Genomic DNA, 23273 nt, shown 5'->3' with positions numbered 1-23273 from the left:
TCAGTGGAGCAGCCTGGCTCATGTTTGCCCGCTGCTCCATATAAATGCCTATTAGCTGCAGGTTTATGGCCCCCAACCTAACACTGGCCCCCACCAATCTAGCTTGTTTGTTAGTGTGAGGTTCTTTATTTACAGTTTACTAATCTAGCCTTATCCCAGATGGACAGATTTCCCCACCTTCGGTTTGGCGAACTAAACTTCTATCACTAGAGATTTATATGGTGGTCGGTTCTTCATCACAGGCTTGTGAAACCTGCTGTACTCCTACTACAACCTGAATCTCAACCCATACAAGGTGGTAATATTGGGTAGGAGGTACATGGAAATGAACTATTCCGCTCTCTGTGCCATCATAGAATACAGGTAGTATTAATGGTGCCAGCTTTTTTTTCTGTAGTTGTGTTTGCCTATTACCCAGTTTGCTCTCTATTTCTAAAGAAGGCTGTTAGAGTACTAGAAATATATTTGGTTATATGTGCTATTATTTGCAAGAGGAAGACCTTCGAAGGTCCATTTGTTTAAACATAATCGGGCATTGTTTCTATTGAATGTATAGTAATAGTGGAGCTTCACTTTTCTCTTTTAGGGTGCGTGCACGCTACAAAATCTGCAGAGATAACCCGCTGTTTGCCCCTGCACGCTTCTCCGCCCGTGCCATAGACTTCAATCATTCCAACATCCACCCAAAGAATTGACTTGTCAATTCTTTTTGGTGGATGGCGGAATCTGCTTGTGCATAGAAGGGAGTCTATGGCACTGGCAGATATGTGAGCGGTGGGTTATCCACAGTGTGCACGCACCCTCACATAGCAAGCTTCTTATCCAGAAGTTGTGTAATGATGGAGAATGCTAACAGCAGGCTGACTGCACCCCCTTCACCTCTCCACACAGAAAACCCTCACGAGAGGTGTCTGCTCCCTGTTTGGTAGATGGTACATAATTCTACTATTCTAAGAAATCAGTATATGAGCGATTCCTTATACTCTAGTGAAACGTAGCTGCAGGGTAAAGCAGTCATACTGTACATAAATGAGAGAGTCTTTATTATTTTCTCAGTGGAGGCACAGCACAGACTATTCCCAACATATAGCTAAAAAAAGCTAAACTTTTTTTTTTTCTGTAAGTCTTAAAATCTGAAACTGACTAGATTTTTTTTTTTCTTAAACAGTATGTATGACTTTTGTTTGATTTACAATGGTAAACTGAAATAAATATGTATATAATAAGCTAATTACACGTGTGTTCTATCATTTTGTACCAATATGAAAGAGTGGTATCAGTACAGAACCAATACTGTATTACATTTAGGCACAGCTGGAACTCCTTGATTCTAAATAGCAAGAACTGGAACATATAGGCCAACCACAACTCGTACAGGAGCCATATGCAATAGTCTCATGCAAATAGACCCCTTCAGTGTCTAGCTGGTTACAATTCCTGCTCTTAACCAAGGCATGTTCACACTGCGTTTCAGCCTCCCATTGGGTGTATACATCGGGAAACCCCCTGATATATACCTCCGATGGAAGGCTGCAGTGAATAGGGGTATAGTGGGGGATGTTGTCCATACAGCCCCCCTCACAAATGGCCATGAAGATTACCGGAACCAGTTGTTACAAGACTCCAGGAGATTTATCAAGATTGGTGAACTCAGACCCCTGTGCCTCTTAGTAAAACCAGTGGGATTGGTAGATGCAGAAATGTACATTTTCTTCCATTGTTTGTGCTTGTTTGTAGGCATAAACTATGGTAAAACGAAGTACAGGAGGAGGCCATGCCTCCTCCCTGCCTTGCTGCTCTCCCTTGTCCGCCCATTAGGCTGTGTTTTCCAGGACGCCTTAGGGCTGCATTCAACTTTAGCAGCCACCAGTAATCAAACGCCACATGCTCTGGTTCGGAAGAACCCGTATGTGCTCAAAGTTTGCTCAACTCTATGCGGGACCAATTGGGAAAAGAGATACCACTGACGGCATTCATTGTGTAGTTATTTCTCTTTCTTAAAGGGGGAGTCCAGTACTGAAAAAGTGTTTTCAAATCAACTAGTGTCATAAACTAATAGAGGTTTGTAAATTACTCCTATTTATAGTCTTTGAGTACTTACCAGCTGCTAAATGCCCTGCAGGAGGCTCTCTGCTGCCACCTCTGTTTGGGTAAGGAATTGTCCACATCAGTAGCAAATCCACATAGAAAATCTTTCCTGCTCTAGACAGTTCCTAGTGCAATGTAGGAGAGGAGAGAAAACAGAGATACAGCAGGCCCAGGTGCCTCGTGTATTACCTTAGGAGAGGGATAAAAAGGAAAAGGTGTATATTTGCACACCCATTTGCTCCCTGGGCTTTATGCATATCACCCCTAGCTGGTCCGCAGGGGGTACACGGGTCCATACGATCCTCTGGTCCAGTGTAGCTCTGGAAGGTCAAAGGGGCGTCTGATAGACCAAAGCAGCTGATGTACCACAAACGAGATGCTCCCAACAGGGGCCTGTAGTAGTAATGACAGAAAAAAAAAATATAAAGAAAATTGGTACTTAAATTTACCAGCACTATCCCCAAAGACTCTCCACAGAGAAGTGGCTTAAAAAGGAAAAACATTTATTGCACATGTAATATGTGCAATAATTTTTTCTTTTTTAAGCCACTTTTCTGTGGAGAGTCTTTGGGGATAGTGCTGGTAAATTCAGGTATCAATTATAATATATATAATTTAGTTTTTTGTCACTAGACAGTTCCTGACATGAACAGAGGTGGCAGCAGGGAGCACCATGTCAGACTGGAAAGAATACACCACTTCCTCCAGGACATACAGCAGCTCATAAGTACTTTATTTTTAATAGAAGTAATTTATACATTTGTATAACTTTCTGACACCAGTTGAGTGAAAAATTTTTTTCCTCGGAAGTACCCCTTTAATTTACCACCCTCCTCCCTCACCAATTTAGTTATCCACTAGAGATATGAAAATCCATCCAAACCCAAGCATGCGGCATTTGATTACCATTGGCTGGAAAAGTTGGATGCAGCCCCAGGGAGAACTAGAAAACATGACTACAGCCTATGGCTCTATCCATATTTTCTAGGCAGTTTTAGGGCTGCATCCAAATTTAGCAGCCCCTGGTAATCTAATGGCGCATGCTCTGGGTTCAGATGGACCCAAGTGCTGGAGATTTGCTCATCTCTATTAGCTGCCACTACAGGGACTCCTATTGTAAATCAATCAAAATGCTATCACATTGTCTCCAGCAGTGCTTCTCAATTCCAGCCCTCAGGCCTCACCAACAGGTCATGATTTGAGGAATTCCTTAGTATTTCACAGGTGATCTAATTATAACTAGTCATCAGGGCGGGGAGCCACCTGTGACTAGTCGCAGGTCGCTGGAATGATTGACAGGCAGAGAAACATGTTAGTGGCCTCTGCCTGTCAATCATCTCCACTGTCTGTCGGGAAGGCTCAAGGAGGGACGTTTCCATTTGTGCAGCAAAAGACCACCTGGTCCATCTAGTCTGCCCTTATTTCCTGTCTTATCTTTGGATATATGTGTATCCCAGGCAGGTTTACATTCAATTTTTGTACATTTACCTACAACATCTGCTGGAAGTTTTTACAAAGCCTCCACTACTCTTCAAGTGAAGTAATATTTTTTCATGTTTTTGATCTCTAATCAAACATGGTGTAAAGTGAAACTGGCTCAGTTGCCCCTAGCAACTAATCAGATTCCACCTTTCATTCTTCACAGACTATTCGGAAAAGGAAAGCTGAAATCTGATTGGTTGCTAGGGGCAACTGAGCCAGTTTCACTTTACACCATGTTTGATAAATCTCCCCCTGGGAGTCTAGCGCCATTCATTGTGCAGTGGTCGTGATACGTAACTGCAGCTCAGGTCCCATTGACTTAAACAAGGGTAGTGTCTAAATCCCATACCGCACTACCCTTAACCCCTTAGCGACCCATGACGTATCTAATACGTCATGGCGCCGCGGGGGGTGTTCAGAGCGGGGTCCCGCCGGGACCCCGCTCTGAACGGCGCTGATCCCGGCTGACACGTGCAGCCGGGCAGTGCCTCTGTTAGCCGGCGCGGGTCCCGTTGCCGCGCCGGCTAATTAAGCACTTCAATGCAGCTGTCAAACCTGACAGCTGCATTGAAGTGCTTTATGCACACTATCCCTGGTGTCTAGTGGGTCAGATCTCCCCCCCCCCCCCGCGAATGACGCTGATCCCGGCTCGGCAGTAGATTGCCATGGCCTGCAGCAGGCCATAGCAATCTATGACCGATCTCATGGATCTTTGCTGTGTATATACACAGCATTGATCTCTATGAGAGATCAGTGCTATGTATATACAAGCCCCCCAGGGGGGCTTCTAGTGTATGTAAAAAAAAAAAGTAAAAAAGTGTTTTTATTAATAAAAAATCCCCTCCCCTAATAAAAGTCCAAATCACCCCCCTTTTCCCATTTTATAAATATAAATTAATAAATAAATAAACATATTTAGTATCGCTGCGCGCGTAATCGCCCGAACTATTAATTAATCACATTCTTGATCTCGCACGGTAAACGGCGTCAGCGCAATAAAATCCCAAAGTGCAAAATTGCGCATTTTTGGTCGCATCAAATCCAGAAAAAATGTAAAAAGTGATCAAAAAGTCGCATATGCGCAATCAAGGTACCGATAGAAAGAACACATCATGGCGCAAAAACTGACACCTCACACAGCCCCATAGACCAAAGGATAAAAGCGCTATAAGCCTGGGAATGGAGCGGTTTTAAGGAACGTATATTTGTTAACAATGGTTTGAATTTTTTATAGGCCATCAGATACAATATAAGTTATACATGTTATATATCATAGTAATCGTAACGACTTGAGGAACATGCATAACAAGTCAGTTTTACCATAGGGCGAACGGCGTAAATGCAAAACTCCCCGAAATCAAAACAAATTCGTTTTTTTTTCAATTTGACAGCGCAAATGATTTTTTTCCGGTTTCACAACATATTTTATGGAAAAATAAAGCCTGTCATTGCAAAGTACAATTGGTGTCGCAAAAAATAAGCGCTCATATACGTCTCTAGGTGAAAAAATGCAAGCGCTATGGACTTTTAAACATAAAATGGAAAAAGCAAAAGCGCAAAAACGAAAATTGGCTTGGACCTTAAGGGGTTAAACAAGGACCGAGCCGCAATTACAGTTGGCCACCGCTACACATGGAGGTCTCCTGTTTGTGTGCGGCATATTATGTAGCAGATCGTAATTACGGGCGGTAATCTCTACAGGCCGCGATGCACACTCTGCAATCTCCACCACACACAGCCAGCACTCTGAACGCCCGGTGCATTGTGGGTAATAGATGGAGCGTCCCTAGGATTCTCCGCGCCGCGCTGCATTGTGGGTTGTTGTTGGCTGACGCGATGCATGCTGGTCCTAGCAGGGTGACAGCGGGGACGTCAGAGTGAATCTCCCCCCCTCCCTCTCTCCATCACAGCAGGAAGCCGGCAGGAAGCAGCGAGGCCTCCAATCCGGCCCTTCCTGCGAGATAAGCGGCTCAGCTGCATCCCGAGCATCCGGGGAGGAGGTGGAGAAGGAAGGGAAGAGTCATGGATAAAGTGCCGGGGCTGGAGAGCACAGCTGCAGGGGGAGGCGGCACCACTACAGCGGCATCTGCTGCTAGGAAACCTCCCCGGCCGGCAGCCCCGCCGTCACTGCCCGGCTCCCGGCAGGCCAGCGTGGAGACCCTGGACAGGTAGAGCCCCCGGTCAGGGCGGAGCAGGCGGCCCAGCTGTGTGTGCGGGGGGCAGGGGGTCTGGGATAACTGGGAGCCTTGTGGTGGTCTGGTAACATGTCCCAGTAAGTGTCTGTGCTGGGGGGGGACTATGTGGCCCAGCTGTGTGTGCGGGGGGCAGGGGGTCTGGGATAACTGGGAGCCTTGTGGTGGTCTGGTAACATGTCCCAGTAAGTGTCTGTGCTGGGGGGGGACTATGTGGCCCGGCTGTGTGTGCGGGGGGCAGGGGGTCTGGGATAACTGGGAGCCTTGTGGTGGTCTGGTAACATGTCCCAGTAAGTGTCTCTGCTGGGGGAGGGGGACTATGTGGCCCAGCTGTGTGTGCGGGGGGCAGTGGGTCTGGGATAACTGGGAGCCGTGTGGTGGTCTGGTAACATGTCCCAGTAGGTGTCTCTGCTGGGGGGGTACTATGTGGCCCAGCTGTGTGTGCGGGGGGCAGTGGGTCTGGGATAACTGGGAGCCGTGTGGTGGTCTGGTAACATGTCCCAGTAAGTGTCTCTGCTGGGGGGGGGGGACTATGTGGCCCAGCTGTGTGTGCGGGGGTCTGGGATAACTGGGAGCCTTGTGGTGGTCTGGTAACATGTCCCAGTAAGTGTCTCTGCTGGGGGGGGAGGACTATGTGGCCCAGCTGTGTGCGGGGGGCGGGGGGTCTGGGATAACTGGGAGCCTTGTGGTGGTCTGGTAACATGTCCCAGTAAGTGTCTCTGCTGGGGGGGGGGACTATGTGGCCCAGCTGTGTGTGCGGGGGTCTGGGATAACTGGGAGCCTTGTGGTGGTCTGGTAACATGTCCCAGTAAGTGTCTCTGCTGGGGGGGGACTATGTGGCCCAGCTGTGTGTGCGGGGGGCAGGGGGTCTGGGATAACTGGGAGCCTTGTGGTGGTCTGGTAACATGTCCCAGTAAGTGTCTCTGCTGGGGGGGGAGGACTATGTGGCCCAGCTGTGTGCGGGGGGTCTGGGATAACTGGGAGCCTTGTGGTGGTCTGGTAACATGTCCCAGTAAGTGTCTCTGCTGGGGGGGGGGACTATGTGGCCCAGCTGTGTGTGCGGGGGTCTGGGATAACTGGGAGCCTTGTGGTGGTCTGGTAACATGTCCCAGTAAGTGTCTCTGCTGGGGGAGGACTATGTGGCCCAGCTGTGTGTGCGGGGGTCTGGGATAATTGGGAGCCTTGTGGTGGTCTGGTAACATGTCCCAGTAAGTGTCTGTGCTGGGGGAGGACTATGTGGCCCAGCTGTGTGTGCGGGGGGCAGGGATAACTGGGAGCCTTGTGGTGGTCTGGTAACATGTCCCAGTAAGTGTCTCTGCTGGGGGAGGACTATGTGGCCCAGCTGTGTGTGCGGGGGTCTGGGATAACTGGGAGCCTTGTGGTGGTCTGGTAACATGTCCCAGTAGGTGTCTCTGCTGGGGGGGGACTATGTGGCCCGGCTGCCTGCAGGTGTCTCCTCACATTCCCTCCACATCCTGGGGCAGAACTACAACTCCCAGCACTGACTGCCCGGGCATTATCATCATCATCATTATTATTATTATTATAACTGTGAGCTTTCCTGCCATGCCGGGCGTCATACTGACATCCTGGTGGCTGACGCTGAGGATAATATACTGTATCTGCATATACCTCAGGCAGGGATATACTATGTATCATCTGCATATACCGCAGGGGGTAATATACTATGTGTCATCCCCATATACCACAGGGGGTGATATACTATATGTCATCTGCATATACCGCAGGGGATAATATACTATATATCATGTACATATACCGCAGGGGGTGATATACTATATATCATCTACATATACCGCAGGGGGTGATATACTATATGTCATCCTCATATACCGCCGGTAATAATATACTATATATCATCCCCATATACCGCAGCTGGTGATATACTATATGTCATCCGCATATACCGCAGGGGATAATATACTATATGTCATCTGCATATACCGCAGGGGATAATATACTATGTCATCCTCATATACCGCAGGTGGTGGTATACTATATGTCATCCAGATATACAGCAGGTAATAATATACTATGTGTCATCTGCATATACCGCAGGTGATAATATACTAATATGTCGTCCAGATATACAGGAGGTAATAATATACTATATGTCATCCGCATATACCGCACAGGATAATATACTATGTCATCTGCATATACCGCAGGTGGTTATATACTATGTACCGATGGTAGGTGCTAGATCTGTTGGACATTGGTGGCATAATATGTGCATACGCCATACAAGTTTAAGATGCTAACCCCCCTTTATTTTTATTGACAACCCTGATAATAAGGTGTGACTGCCTTATGTCCTTTGCAGCAATTCTTGTAGCACACATCACTTGACAAGTGTGCCCTTGTGTCTTGAGGCATGACTCACTTGCTTTAATCTCTTTTCTGTATGGTTTTGTGGTTTCAGAAGTAATACAGCAGACTGCCTATATTATTGTGCCATAGATTCTTCCTATTTTCTTTTAAGATATTTGCTGGTAACTCTAGCAGTCAGACAAAGCTCAATCGCAGTGCATTCCCTCCTGCTGCCAGAAGATTTGGTAACAATACGTCCATGCCGGGTGATAATATACTATGCTACCATGAGCCTCATTATGATGGTATAAGGAGCTTTGTGCATGGAACTCGTCCCATGGTTAGCCAATCTTCCGGTGGCAGGAGTGACTGCAATCTGATGAGGAAAACCTGCGTAATGAAAGGTACACTTTAAGGGTATACTCACACTGAGTAAAACAGGCGGAATTCCTCATTGTCAGTTCTTTGAGCGAAAAGCGCTCAAAGCATCCCATTGACACACTGAGGCAGACGGGATTCTGAGTGGAGTCTGTGGCGGGGGGCTCTGCCACGGAATTACGCCTGTTTACTCAGTGTGAACGCACCCTAAAGGTGGGCATACATTTTCAATAACTGTAGCTGAGCTGTTCAACCAACAGTTATCTCCCCCCTCCTCCCTATATGCAGGAACTTTCAGCACTGTGTTCTTTATGGGGTGGGGTAAGCTGCAGACAGCTATGGTGGTGACTTTTCTCTCCAAGAACAAAGGGGTCAGGCAGTGCTTTTCTATCATCACCGGTATCCCCACCATCATCATCTGTCGGTGGAATATAGGGATGGCTCTATACACTCAATACGGTAACAGTATAAAGTGTATAGGGTCTTCAAGACCCCTACTTTCTAATATCCTACCAAATATAGACAGATGTGAGTAGGATCAGGCTGTACCAAGTCTATCTGTAGTCTTTTACCATGGAGTTACATGGTCTGCATAGGAGGTGTGGATACAAATGGTAGGATATTATCAGGACCATGTGCAGGCTTGCTTCATCTTGTCACTTCTGATGGAAAAGGAGAGTAAGAAGCTTGGGTGCTGGTGTGGGCATAGCCTTTACATAGCCTGCCTTTAGTACCCATTGGGTCTCTCATTCTCCAGTATAATTTTTTCCTTTCTCTTTAAAGGTCATTTTCATTGAGATGAGCCCTAATCCCAACATGAGCTATTTCTTTCCCCTCTTCCCTAGGACGCTCCCGATTGCTTTTGACAAGGAAACTTTCTATTCCAGCTATTCTCTAGTCTTAGCCAAACTCCATTAGAAAGACACGTCCATGAAATGTCAGTGGGCCTGATCTAGTTTTTCCATTTGCTGTTACAGCTGGGCCTGGCACACCATGGAGGTTTGGCAGGAGTTTTATAAACCCACACAAGGAAAATCTTCTTTATCCTATAGATTAGAGAATAAGTAGAGATTAAATGGAAGGTGTGGAGTTATGTTGTGGAGAATAGTTTCTGGTAAAATAGAATTTGGATTACTGACTAGTTCAATATTTCATTGGGTTGTGGTCCGGCCCTCCCCCACTGTCTGCAGTACAGGGTGGATTTATTGCACTGGCACCTTCTTACAGACCCCCAATAATATGGTGGCATCTATGATGGTGTCAAATTGCCAAATTCATGGCAATTCAACTCATGTTATACACAACAGAAGCCAAAGTATAAATGTGTTTTTTGACTCCATTTTCTGATATGGAAGGACGAGTTCATCTTCCCTTTTATCCACTTAGCAAACACTATAGTACACTGGGGCTCTATAGTATTGCACTGGGGCTCTATCATAGGGCCCTGTGCAGCCATCTCTCACTGTAGTATAAGCCTTAGGCCTCATTCACACTACGTAATCGGCGCCAAATCCTGCTTTCAATCTCTTTGAATGAGAGAGCTTGCGTGCCTCTCCAATCCAAGAATCGACATGTCAATTCTTTGAGTAGAGAGCGGAGGCACAGGGGCTCTCCCATTCAAAGAGATTAAAGGCAAGATTCGCCACAGAGTCCGCATGGGGGGTTTCCCCACGGAATCTCGGCGCTGATTCCGTAGTATGAACGGGGCCTAAGCCTTATAAAGAATTGTTCCCTTTTGTAACAGGGTGTAGGAGGTTCTGTGCAGAAATACAAAAGAGCGAAAAATATTTGTCCTCTTTCCAATTCCAGATCATCAGACTACTGTCAATGCTGTCAAGCTTCCCCACCCCCTCCCTGAAATAGTAATATCCCCTTTATCCCCTCACATTTCGTAACCAATGGCTGCTCATAATCCTGACAACATTGCGTGGCTAATGGGCAAGAAATGGATTTGTGGTTCGAACCCCATTCAGAATGCATTCCATATGCGTATGTGTCAACGCAGCCCTTATCAGCCATTTATCCAGTTGACAATTGGGCTTTGTTTCGGTAGTCTACACCTAGTCATGATTCCTGCCAGACATGTTCTGTACAATCATCATTGAAATAGAAACTATCTAGCAATGTAAAGAAGTTAGATGGTGTCAGAAAGCAGCAAATAAGGACACATTATCAAGAGATTCCAAACAAAGTCCTTGAAATCTACTAGAGAGGATTACAAAGCCATTGCTAAGGCGCTGGGGCTTCAGTAATGGATGGAATAGTGGTGAACCTTCCCAGCGGTGTCCGGCCTACCCACCATTATTTTACCAGGAGCGTATTGATTTTTAACGACTCATCTAGGTGGCAAAAGAATCCAGACAATCATTTTTAAAATTAGTTGATGTCAGAAAGTTATAAAAGTTTGTAAATTACTTCTATTTAAAAATCTCAAGCTTTCCAGTACTTATCAGCTGCTGTATGTCCTATAGGAAGTGGTGTATTCTTTCCAGTCTGACACAGTGCTTTCTGCTGCCACCTCTAGTCGTTTCAGGTATTGTATGGGGATTTAGTACTACTTGGGACAGTGGTGGCAGAAGTGAGTACCATGTCAGACTGGAAAAAATACACCACTTCCTGCTGGGCATACAGCAGCTGTAAGTTCTGAATGGCAAAAAAGGGGTCCGTGGAGCCTCATTCACAAGTCTCAATACACAGTAATAGCCAGATTTCCCTCCTGGGATGGAAACCTGTTTCCAGGGGGTGCCTCCGTGCGGGGAGATCACCAAACCATCCTGATACATAGCCCCTTAAAGAGGACCTTTCACCCCCGTGCTGGGGTGACAGGCTCCCAACCCCCAGCTAGATCCCCTTATACTGACCTCATCTCGCTGAGTCCCGCTCCACAGTGCGCGCACCAGCTTCTGACCAGGATATCTCTGTCCCGGGACCGGCTCTGGGAGCAGGACTCGGCGAGATGAGGTCAGTATAAGGGGATCTAGCTGGGGGTTGGGAGCCTGTCACCCCGGGGGGGTGGGGGGGTGGGGGGGGTCTGACGACAGGTCTCCTTTAAGTTCCACTCAGTTGCGAATATTGTGACTTGACAAGGGATTACCAAAGCCAGGCATCCATCCACAGACAGCTGCTTCAGGGTATGGCAGGGTACTTGAAAGGCTTATGATTTTTAATGGAAGTAATTTACAAACCTGTATAACTTTCTGACCTCATTTGATCTGAAAACAACTTTTTTTTTTTTGCTCTTGAGTAATCCTTAAAGGGGGTTAATGTATGTGATTCCTCAGTTACACTGCAAACAAGGCCTCCATAAGAGAGCCGTCTGGAGAAAATCAGTGCTGACCAAGAAAGAAACATAGAAACAGTTCACATTTGCAAAAAAACTAAACAAAACACCTAAGTGGCGCCTGAAACATTTAGGATGATAGTCCGTGGATTGAAATGTTGAACTGAAAGTAGACAGGGGTCCTATTACATCGGGCATGTACAGTAAGGCTATGTTCACACTACGTATATTTTCATAAAACTATGGCCGTTGTTGCCGGTTGCAACAACGGCCATGATTAATGTGAAAATATACTTTACATATTGAGAAACTGACATGTCAGTTTTCTGCGGCCACTATTCATTGAATAGCGGCGACAGAAAACCCTGTCAGTGCACACAATGGAGCATGTGGCTCCGGCCACTCGCTTCATAGTGTGCAGTGGGGAGTTCTGATCATCAGAACTCAGCGGCGCAAAAGATCATCCGGCAGGTACTGCAGTACTGGCTGGGATGATCTTTTCTGAGACCGGCTGTTCCGTGACCCGGCCGGTCTCATACTACGTGTAAACATAGCCTAACACTGCGTTCTATAATGGTTACACCAGTATCTTTGACAGCAGGGATGGGGCAGATTGCAGCACTTCTCTCGCCATCAGAAATCTTAGAACCTCAAGAAGACACTTTGATTCCTTTCACCGTATAGTTTCTCCTGCCCTGATTTGGGGAAAAGGGGGGGGGGAGGGGGGATGCGGCTAAATGCTAACCTGCCAATCTGTTATGGGATGTCTCTATTCTTTCTTGCAGTCCCACAGGATCCCATGTTGAATGGTGCAAGCAGCTGATCGCAGCCACAATATCCAGTCAGATCTCTGGTTCTGTGCCCCCTGAAAATGTTTCCCGAGATTACAGGGTGAGTGGCCTCATGGTAAAGCCTACTGAAGTATATAGCAGTGTGTTATGTCTATGAGCAGAGGGTTATTAGATTGGGCTATTACTAATAATAGGCCACGGTTTCCCAGCTGTGAAATGGTCATGGTGTACATAGCATTCATTCCTGCTGAGAGATGATGGCGATGAATGTTGTCAGCTGACAATGCTGTCTCTAATGCTGCGTTTACACGTAACGATTATCGTGCGAATTTGCGCGATAACGGTCGAATTCGAACGATAATCGTACGTGTAAACGCAGCGAACGATCGAACAACGCACGATGAATCGTACATTTTGATCTTTCATCAGGTCATCAAATCGTCGTTCATCGTACGCAAAAAATTCGCAAATCTTTCCGTGTGAACAGTCGTTCGCCAATTTAACCAATGTGTGAGATAGGCTTAAACGATCGCAAAACGATCGCAGTGCGAATTTTCGTACGATATATCGTACCATCTAAACACTGATCGTTATAAAAAAAAAATCGTAAATCCGACATCGCTAATCGTACGATCGGGCCAATAATCGATACGTGTAAACGCAGCATAAGGGTACTATTACACGGAACGATAATCGGCCGAATTGGCCCGATTCGGCCGATTATCGCTTAAGTGTAATAAATGCAACGATCAGCCGATGACAACGATCATCGGCTGATCGTTGATATAGGTTAGACCCTATTTTCGTCGGGCGCCGACCGCGCACCGCTGCGTGTAATAGCGGTGCGTGGCCGGCGACTAACGATATACATTACCCATCCACGTTCCAGGGCTGCTCCTGCCATCCGCTTCTCCGGGGGTCCCGCGCGCGCTCTAGCTTCAGAGGCCTGTCAGCTGGTAGGCCGCTCAGCCAATCACAGGCCGCGGCGGTCCCGGCCTGTGATTGGCTGAGCGGCCTACCAGCCGACAGGCCGCTGTGAAGCTAGAGCGCGCACAGGACCCCAGGAGAAGCGGATGGCAGGAGCAGCCCTGGAATGTGGATGGGTAATGTATGCCTGTTTAGCAAGGGCTGCAAGGACATCGGTAACAATGTCCTTGCAGCTCTTGTTAAGCGATTATCGGGCCGTGTAATAGGCCCAGTAAACGAGCAACGATCTAGCAGATCGCTGCTCGTTTACAGGTATTATCGGGCCCTGCTCGGCCCGTGTAATACCACCCTAACATTCTCTCATTTCCCAGAAAAATGCTGAATGTTTCCAGGATAAAGGGTGAATTGTTCAGCTGAAATTCTTCCACCTGTCACTTCTCTTCTATTACACAGCCATGTCTGGCCTTGAAGAGTTTGTAATAACTAACGCAGTGGTCCAGCACTACATGCATAGACTACAGCACACAGCGTCATTCTATGCAACATTCTTATACCAGTGATCATAACCCCCAGCCAGGCATTACTAATATCTAACCCTGTCCATCACTTGGGGATGCTGCACCTCAGCAGTCTGCAGAACCAGTGTGGCTCTTAAATTGTCACTGTCATTTAATTTTTTTTGCAGAAATCAATAGTCCAGGTGATTTTAAGAAACTTTGTAACTGGGTTTATTAGGCAAATATGCTGTTATTTGCATTCAAAAAGACTTTCCCCAGGTCCCCCCTCTCCCTCTCTCCTCTCTCTCATTCACTGCTCATTATCAGGAAATATTGACTCTTTCACATCAGTCACGTCCTGGGTAATCTATGGAGAGAGGAGGGGGAAGAGGAAGGAGGGAGATTAGTTGGCAGCAGTGAACAGAGAACAAAGGACTACACAGCAGGACCTGTGTGAAAGCAGATGTTCAGAGGTCAGAGAGGTCAGTGCTGGCCTCAGAGGAGATAGCCTGATGATGTAGCTGTAAATTAACTCTTTGTTGTCCTGTTTTGGTGCCTCATCTCCCTCCACCACTCCCTCTCCGTAGAGAACAATGAAGACAGAGGGGCGAGCTTCAAACTGCTTTTTCATTATAAATATGCATTTTTCGGCTAATAAACCCATTTACAAAATTTCTTAAAATTGCCTGTACTATTGATTTCTGCAAAACAAAATTTAAACGGCAGTGACACTTTAAGGGTAAAGTCAGATGCGGCACACACACACATATATATATATATATATATATATATATATATATATATATATAATCCATTGCAAAATCCATGTGTGTTCTAGTCAGAGTTTGTAACTCTGATTTCATATTGCCCCATAACAGTAAAAATCCTTGACAAGTCCACATGTGAGCTCTAAGTGGACAGATAGAAATTGACATGACCTACATGTGCTGGAGAGCTGTGCCCAATAGCTAAAAGCTACTGCTATGAAGGGGTGCATCTGGTCTGCAGCTTATGTTTAGGTAGGTGCCATATGTAATATCACACAAATACCCAAGATTTCCAAACAGAACTTTGCCCAGTGCATCCCAGAGCCTCTGAATGCTGCCTGATCAAAACTTTTGACATGTCACTGGCGCGCGCACTGAAAGATGAGTCCAACGCTCATAGAGAATGACGGAGCGCTGGACTCTCCGTCATTCTCTATGAGCGTTGGACTCATCTCTCAGCACGCGCGCCGGACTGCAGCGGTTGATATCTCCGGGACCCGACCGGATCCAGAAGCGGGATCAGGTGAGTATAGGGGGCTGTAGCGGGGGGTGGGAGCCTGTCACCCCGGCACGGGGGGGGGGGTGACAGGTTCCCTTTAATGGTATTTTTAATTACATGATTGTCACTTTTAATGAATAGAAGAACGCAGACAAAATGTTACTACACCACAGGTGTCAAACTGCAGCCTTCCAGCTTTTGGAAATCTACAATTCCCATTATGCCTGGATTGCTAAAGGTTTGGCTGTCCAGGCATGATGGGAATTGTAGTTTTGCAGCAGCTGGAGGGCAAAGAGTCTGAAGCCCCTACACTACACTTATTGCATTTGTGTGACAGAGAAGGTATTTTGTCTTGACATTGTTGTGCATTTTAACAGGTCTACAAGAGGCCCGACATAAGGGTAAGATATTTCTGGTGTCCAGCACGTTGGCCTTACGTCTGTTTGTCCACTGTGCCGCGTTTATATTGAGTATCAAAATCTCTATCTGATGCAAAAATAATTTGTGACGCATTTACCATGCAGATAAAATCCTCTGAAATAAATGGTGGTTAAATGGTTCCCGGAATTAGTTTTGTTTTTTAACCTCATTTGATCATTTGGAGATCTTGATACCCGTCTTTTGGTTTGTCTCTTCCTTGTGCTGTGAAGACATGTTTCAGGTTTTCCAGCCTGTATTTTTGCTTACATTTATTGTGCTTTGTTAAACCGCTCTGTAGTGTCACCGGTTTCGTGTCACTTGTGTCCGTGCATTGTATTATATGGTTGAATAGATTCCACATTGTTGATGGTTATGGTTTGTGCAGTGTGTTTTAGGCTCTTACAATATTTAGTGTTAATGCTGATAAAGATATTATGTTTAATGACCATTTCATAAGAAAGTAATGCTTTTTTTGTATACAGGATTTAGTTGTCGGTAAATGGGGTTTAGAAGCCCTTTTTGAAGGAAATCAATGGGGGCTTTTGGCCATTTGGATAGCAGTTATCTAGCAATGTATGTTGCTGGCAAAGCCATGCACACTGACCTTCTATGCCCTCAAAACCTGTAATGTGCTCCCTATTTTATGGTAGAAGCAAATATTCTATACATAGCACATTGTGTTTTTTTTTTTTTTTCCTTTTTGAAGATCCCATATAAAACAGTAGATGTATAGTATGGGCCCCTCCCAGCATGCAACAGAGTATGTACATGGTCTAAAGAATGCCATACGCCTTCAATAACAGGCAGACGAGTTCTCCCACCGGCTACCTGTCTGCCCCATACATGTTTAGCATGGCTGATCGTTGTTTTCTCTATGGGAAAGGGTAAGCCACAGCGAGAGTGCTTTCACTGTGACTTATCTCTCTCTGAACAAAGGGGTCGGCTGTGATTTTCCATCACAGCCAACCCCTATCAACTCTGACATCATCTGTCGGTGGTCATTCAGGATAGCCCCATACACGCTAGATGCTAGAATCTGCCATTTGGCAAACTGCAGATTGCTGACAATGTGGTAGAGCTAGTATGAAGGAGAACCACATCCAGACTGAGGACAAGAATGGCGTTGCTGTTTCTGGAAGAAAGCGGCCGTGATTTTTTTAAGCCTGGATAACCCCTTCACCGCTCTGTCATAAATTTATACCTTGCATTGATCTTGTTTGGTGTGTCTGCTTCACCCAGCAGATCAGCGTCTAAAGTGAAGGTCAGAAACTGATCCTGAAAGATGCTGTGGTCAGCAATACAAAACAGTCTTGAGATGCCAGTGGTTACCATGACAGCTAAGGGCCTACCAAAGGCGCCATAGGCATCTGCCTATTAGACTGGGCAATAATGCTTTGAAATAAACCTAAGGATAAAAAATCACCCAGTCCTTAAGAGGTTAATGGCTTTAAATAAAACTTAAGCTGCTGTTCCTGTTTTTTTGCTGGATCCCTGACAACTTGATCTATGTGTTCCTCGTGGCGGTCTGCTCCACATCATTGAGAGACGGTCAATAATTCCCTGCGTGATGTGGTTTGTTCAGTGTCGCTCTTCCACAGCTGACATTTACTCAACACCGCGCCATCCTCCTGTCCTCACCGGTACAGTGCGACGTCTGCCCCTGTACACAACATCCGGCTATCCATGTCACGTTATCCTGTCTCTATATCAGTCTCGTGATTTCTGTGTTTCCTGCTGTATGTTTACATGTAGAAGTATGGATTATACTACAAAAGCTTATAGATTTAATGCCGTGAACCCTACATCTGTCCTTCCCTCTATGTAACCCCTATAATGGTCCAGTAACATAAGTTGTAGCCCCCTTAATGTACACTCCCTTCTGTTCTGTTTCCCCTTAGCCCCGAAATTAGCCTTACACCCAGACAAGGCGCATATCGAACTCGCTCTTCTGCCAGGACCCAGTATTGTATGTGACTATAAGAACAAAGTAATAGGATTAATGGGGGGAATTTATCAAACATGGTGTAAAGTGAAACTGGCTCAGTTGCCCCTAGCAACCAATCAGATTCCACTTTTCATTCCTCACAGATTCTTTGGAAAATGAAAGGTGGAATCTGATTGGTTGCTAGGGGTAACTGAGCCAGTTTCACTTTACACCATGTTTGATAAATCTCTCCTAATATGATTAAAGGGGTTCTCCAGTGCTACAAAAACATGGCCACTTTTCCCCCTACTGTTTCCAGTTCAGGTGCAGTTTGCAGTTAAGCTCCATTTACTTTAATGGAACTGATTTTTTTAAAACCCCACCCAATCTGGAGACAACAGTAGGGGGAAAGTGGCCATGTTTTTGTAGCGCTGGATAACCCCTTTAATCCCTCAGCCCTACCTTATTAATTTTCTTGCCATACAGCAATCCAGACAAGATACTTGTTGCTTGTTTTGTTTCCTCGTCCCTGTACTTTTATACCATCTACCATGTTCCTACCCCCATTTATATGCATATCTAATGTGGGCGAATCTTCCTTCAGTGATATGTGTGTTTGTACCTTGCATCCTTGATAATATCGGGATTGCTTACAGGTAAATGTCGTTGTGAGTACAATTTATTTTTTTAGATATACATTCTATAATTTGTTGCCTGATACTCAATTTGATATTGCAAGGAGCATGATTCAGATGGTTTCACCTCCGCAGTCTGATCAGTGATCCGCATGACTACCCCTTGTATTCTGCCTATTGCATGCATGTTGTATGTCTGGCTTCCTTCAAGTGTAATATTATAATTGTCTGCCCGTCACAGAGACTGCTTCCCGGGCATACTAGGTTATGTATTTACAGTGTGTAATATGTGTTTTTCTAACCTAACCCATCCCTCTCTTGAAATTTCGGTTCTCAGGTTTGCATGATATGTAATGCATTGTTTTCAGCAAAGTAAAGGAAGCTACTTGTGAATTGTTACCTCTAACTCTCAGTCAATATCCTGCAATGACATCACAAAATTCAAATGGCGATATGGAAGGTTTATACAGCTACCTAGTACAGGGGGCTGTGTGCCTTGCTCTATAGACTCCCATGTACAGTTCTTCAGAGTGCATGAGACTTTGCTCAGGGGGTCGTGATAACACACAGTTTCTACAGTTTCTTGATACACCCTTCTGTTCCTGAGATATGTGGGTTTATAATTTATTTGACAGTTCAGTTAATAGTCAGGTGTGAATATGAGGTGATGGACGTGATTGTATAATCAGGGATAGGATTACACACCTCTCAATGTACAACATTCACACCCCTGACTTCATAATTACACCCATCTTCTGATATTCACCCCTTTTATAAAAATCTGACTACTTACTGACTTGTCAGGGAAATGATAAATCACATATACTATAAATACACATATTTCATGAATGGAAGGGCATATCAAGAAACTATAAAGGTGTGTAATCTTTGCACGCTATGCTATTTATAATAAAATTATTTGGTGTACAGTATTAGTAAGTGTACTCACTGCAGTTACGGACAGCAGGTCCCTGTGTACCTCAGAGTTAAAATCAGACTCCCCTTCTCCAGGCTGTGCTGCCCTGCTCTGTGGTGAGTCTGTCCATAAGATGGCCAAAATGGACAAGCATGTGACCATACCCTGCCCCCAGTGTCCACCACTGAGCCTGTATATGTCTATGGAGGGGCAGGGCATAGTCACATGTTCCTCCATGTTGGCCATCTTATGGACAGACTCACTACAGAGCAGGACAGCACAGCCTGGAGGATGGGCGTCTGATTTTAGCTCTATGAGGTACATAGGGAGCTGCTGTCAGTAAGGGCTGTGGATACATTTACTTATACTACTACCAGATTTTCTAGCAGTTCTTAAAGTAAACCTGTCACCAGTACCTGTGAGATCAGCGGTGAATTTCACTCTGCGCCCAGAAGTTTGGGTATTTATGGCTCCGAACACAGAAGTGTGCAAGACCCCAATTTGATCACAATGGGGGCACACGCTTTTCTGTCACAGCGTGTTCGCAGCCATGGACACCCGAATTTCTGGAATTCACCGCTGATCCAGCAGCGGCTACTGTGACAGGTACACTTTAATTCTCTTTTGCTTGCAGATTTTTATTGAAGACAGCAGAGGAAATGTACAACAAATTCACATCCAGTCACATGCATCAATAGAATAAACATGATGTGGATTTTAAAATTTACACAGCAGGTCAAATCTCATGTGGATTTCATGCAATGTCATCCACCTGCTTTACATAGGTAAAATCTGCAGCAAATCTGTCCCATGTGAACCTTGAGCCTAAAAGAATCTAACTCCCAAGGTTAGAGGTCGGCAACAACTCACTGCCAGGCTGGGGCCACATTGCTGCGGGGAATGCATGGGACTGGTCTGCACTGTACATGTAATATGCCACATACCACCCTACATGTCCAGTAAAGGCCAAGATAGGATATGAACAATGCCTTTCTCATATTCTGGATGTCCAGTACACCTTTACCCCTCAGCTGTCCCCAAGTATTGTATATAAATCATTGGATCACAAGATGAAAGGCCTGGACCCTTCCAGGCTTTGTGGAGCAGTGAAGACAATACCTGGGTAAGGCCATGGCAGCATAAGCCAGGAGTGCTTCTACGGCCAGTTTAACACATATATTCAGTATTTTAACCAAAGTAACCGGAGTAGACCCAACATAGAATAATAATCTAATGAAACTATGTTCACATTTTTCTGTGTTTAGGACTCTATTCTGGCTAATACTGACCAAATACTATGTGAGAGTGTCCTCAGGCTAGGTAGCCAGATTATTTCCTACATGGTCATTGGTAATAATCCCTATGTAGCTTTCCTTCCCTGTTCTGCATGCGGATGTTCAGCCTCCCCTTTGTGCGCACATATGGCTATGTCTTGACTGTGTCTGACCTGTCCTTTTATCTGTTGTCTGCATGATTATTTCTCTCTTGTCGCCTCTGTTCTGTCCCGCCTCGTGCATACACAGGATATACAGGACGAGCACAATGGCTATCATTCCGAAACGGAGGCTGAGCAGGTGGCAAGTTGTACCCCTATATTTTCTATCAACGTAGTGCATGTTTCTAGGTTTAGCTCTGTACTAGTACAATCCATCATATATAAAATCTCCTGCTCATTTAGAAGTCATCGGTGTGGTAGTCTGATTCATCACTTGTAATAGACGGTCACTATAGACACGCCACTTTTCTAGTGTGTCATCAAGTTTGTACTTACCACGGGTAAGTGGGTAAAGGATACAGGTGTCTGCCTTTTCCTATTCGCTTCCATCAAAGTCACAATGGGCAGGTATGATGCAGCTTTAGATGGTTGTTTTTTTTCTTGTCCATTTGCTAAGTTTTCCTATTTTTTTTTCTTTAGATTGGGTTTATGATTTATTAGCATGTTTGTAGTTGTGACACTAGAAGGACATTGTATAAGAGATAGTCACTTGTATTGATGTGTTTAGTCCCGTGCTACAATGGGAAATAAGCTGCTTTGGGTAGAAGGCATGTGAATGAGTTTTCTTCTGTTCAGACTACATATGTAGAACTGATCTACAATATGGAAAATGTTGAGTAGTTTCTTGTACACTGATCATGAGGTTCAGCCTGTATTACAGTCCAGAGCTGCATTCACACTTCTGCTGGTTGTCGACTCCCTAAGGCTGGATTTTTTTTTTTTTACATCAGCATCCTGTCAAAAAATAAAAATGTGATGCTGACATAAACCTAGGTGCACAGCAGCGTGTCCATTTACTATAGTGGCCTGAACGTAGTCAGCTATGCTTCTCTAATATGCACTTGTGAGAATGCAGATCGCTAGAGTATGTTCTTTATATCCACTGCTAGGAATGGTAGGAGATTTCAGCTCTGGAGGCAGCAGAATTGTGACTATAGCCCAGCCCTATAATAGAAGCTGTAACTTAGGACGAGTGCATGATTGGTCATTTTTAGGGGATATTCCGTGTGTGGGAGCAGTGCCGATTGTCACCTCCCATGAAGTTGACATCACCTTGTATAGTAGTGATAGATGTACTGTATGTTAATAATAACAGCAGCAATATAGTTTTGCTTGCTCATTTTGTGATACATTCATTAATGTGAGATTATTAACAGGGCATCCTACACTGAAATAATCCACTAAGATGGTTTATGGTTATGGCCTCTAGTTTAGTAATCTTGGGCTTAATTCGTACTATAGTACAAATGTAGTTTGTGGCTACATTTCCCTAATGTATATCCCGCCTATTTGGGACTCCTAAAGTGGTCAGCCACTAAAGGGGATAGACAATGCTATACACTGTGTAGTATATTGGTACTGGGTTACTGCATTTCGGCCCCTATTCACTTTAAAGGGAAACGATCAGCAGGTTAGAAGAATCTAATATATAGGTAAGATGCTTTTAACCTGCTGAGAGTTTCCCTTTAATGGGAACTGAGCTGCAGTAACTCAACACAGCCACTACACAATGTGCCGAGCTGTCTGCTTCCTTCTTTATTCACTGCGTCTGCCCCAGCTTTGGCACAGAACCCATATGGAGGTGCCATGTGTCAGATACCTATTGATCACATATTAAGGACCTTTCCCTAGGAACAACCTTAAATGGTAAAAATTCTCAAAAATCCCCTTTAAGATTGTTGGCTGCCCAATCTGCAGTGAGGTTCAAGAAATGTAATTTTGCATGGGCACCATTCAGATAAATGCTGTACTTTTAATACCGGCACTGTATGGGTCCACTAGAAGGGGTGCCGGTCCTACAGAGAGGCTCCCTGTCCTGGATTATAGATGGGATCCTATATTGGTGACTCTGTGACGGTTATATGCAATAATAGGGCATATAGACAGGGTTGTCATAATGAGAGACCGTGAAGTCTATTTTCATATAGTGATCACTAAGGGGCCTTAGTTGGGATCTTGGTGCCATCTATTGGATGAACAATAGAACTTGGGTTTGAACTTGTGAAACTTTGTTGTGTAAACTTTTCCTACAGATCAAACAGCAATAAGTAGGGCATTACAGTAAGCATCTCACATTAATGGCTGTGTCTGTACTTGTATTGCGTACGCTACTTGTTTTTGTGGGCTCCATTCAAGCTCCAGAACTTCGTTTTAAATTGATTTCTATTCTTTCCTTCTGCTTCCCACTGTATATAAAAGCAGTACATTGATTTATGTGCCCGACCTCCTGGTGGAGGTGTTCATAATACACATGTCTCTTACTTCATATGCATTACTGTTATGAGCAGTCCACAGAAATCAATGTCCACCCTGGATATTTGACCAACGTATGATGTCGTTTCACAAAAAAAGCCCATGGAAAGATGAATTTATTATACATGAGATAATGATTGTGGCAGGAGGTGATCTAGACTGGATGGAGCCCACTGCGTGCTATTAATCCTGTATTCACCAATCCTTCTGTAAGAGGGGGGAATAGCTCTTCTATCGTTTGGCATATTTTAGCTGGGATGTGACACAGTTATTCTTATTGCCAGGCTCTGAGAGATGGGAACAAGCTGGCACAGATGGAGGAGGCACCACTTTTTCCTGGCGAGTCCATCAAAGCCATTGGTAAGTGAAGATAGCGGTACATACAGTAAGTCACCGGC

The 23273-nt window shown here is 45.1% G+C and overlaps 1 protein-coding gene across 3 annotated transcripts in view; it reads left to right on the top strand.

Moving 5' to 3' along the window:
- The first annotated feature begins 5400 nt into the window (after positions 1–5400).
- Positions 5401–23273, top strand: part of MTMR1 (myotubularin related protein 1) — a 48711-nt gene continuing 30838 nt past the window's right edge. Inside the window, exons 1-4 of one of the 3 annotated variants that reach the window (XM_069943009.1) lie at positions 5401–5738; positions 12537–12642; positions 15610–15633; positions 23160–23235. In XM_069943009.1, coding sequence (XP_069799110.1) covers positions 5593–5738; positions 12537–12642; positions 15610–15633; positions 23160–23235 — 352 coding nt within the window. In that variant the 5' untranslated portion in view covers positions 5401–5592. Of the gene's footprint in view, positions 5739–12536; positions 12643–15609; positions 15634–20683; positions 20705–23159; positions 23236–23273 lie in introns of those variants that run through there. The other 2 variants (XM_069943010.1, XM_069943011.1) reach the window with 2 other exon arrangements.

The sequence above is a fragment of the Dendropsophus ebraccatus genome, chromosome 10, assembly GCF_027789765.1.
Source record: "Dendropsophus ebraccatus isolate aDenEbr1 chromosome 10, aDenEbr1.pat, whole genome shotgun sequence".
In the NCBI taxonomy this organism is placed as follows: domain Eukaryota; kingdom Metazoa; phylum Chordata; class Amphibia; order Anura; family Hylidae; genus Dendropsophus; species Dendropsophus ebraccatus.
This window is presented reverse-complemented; position numbering and strand designations above follow the sequence as displayed.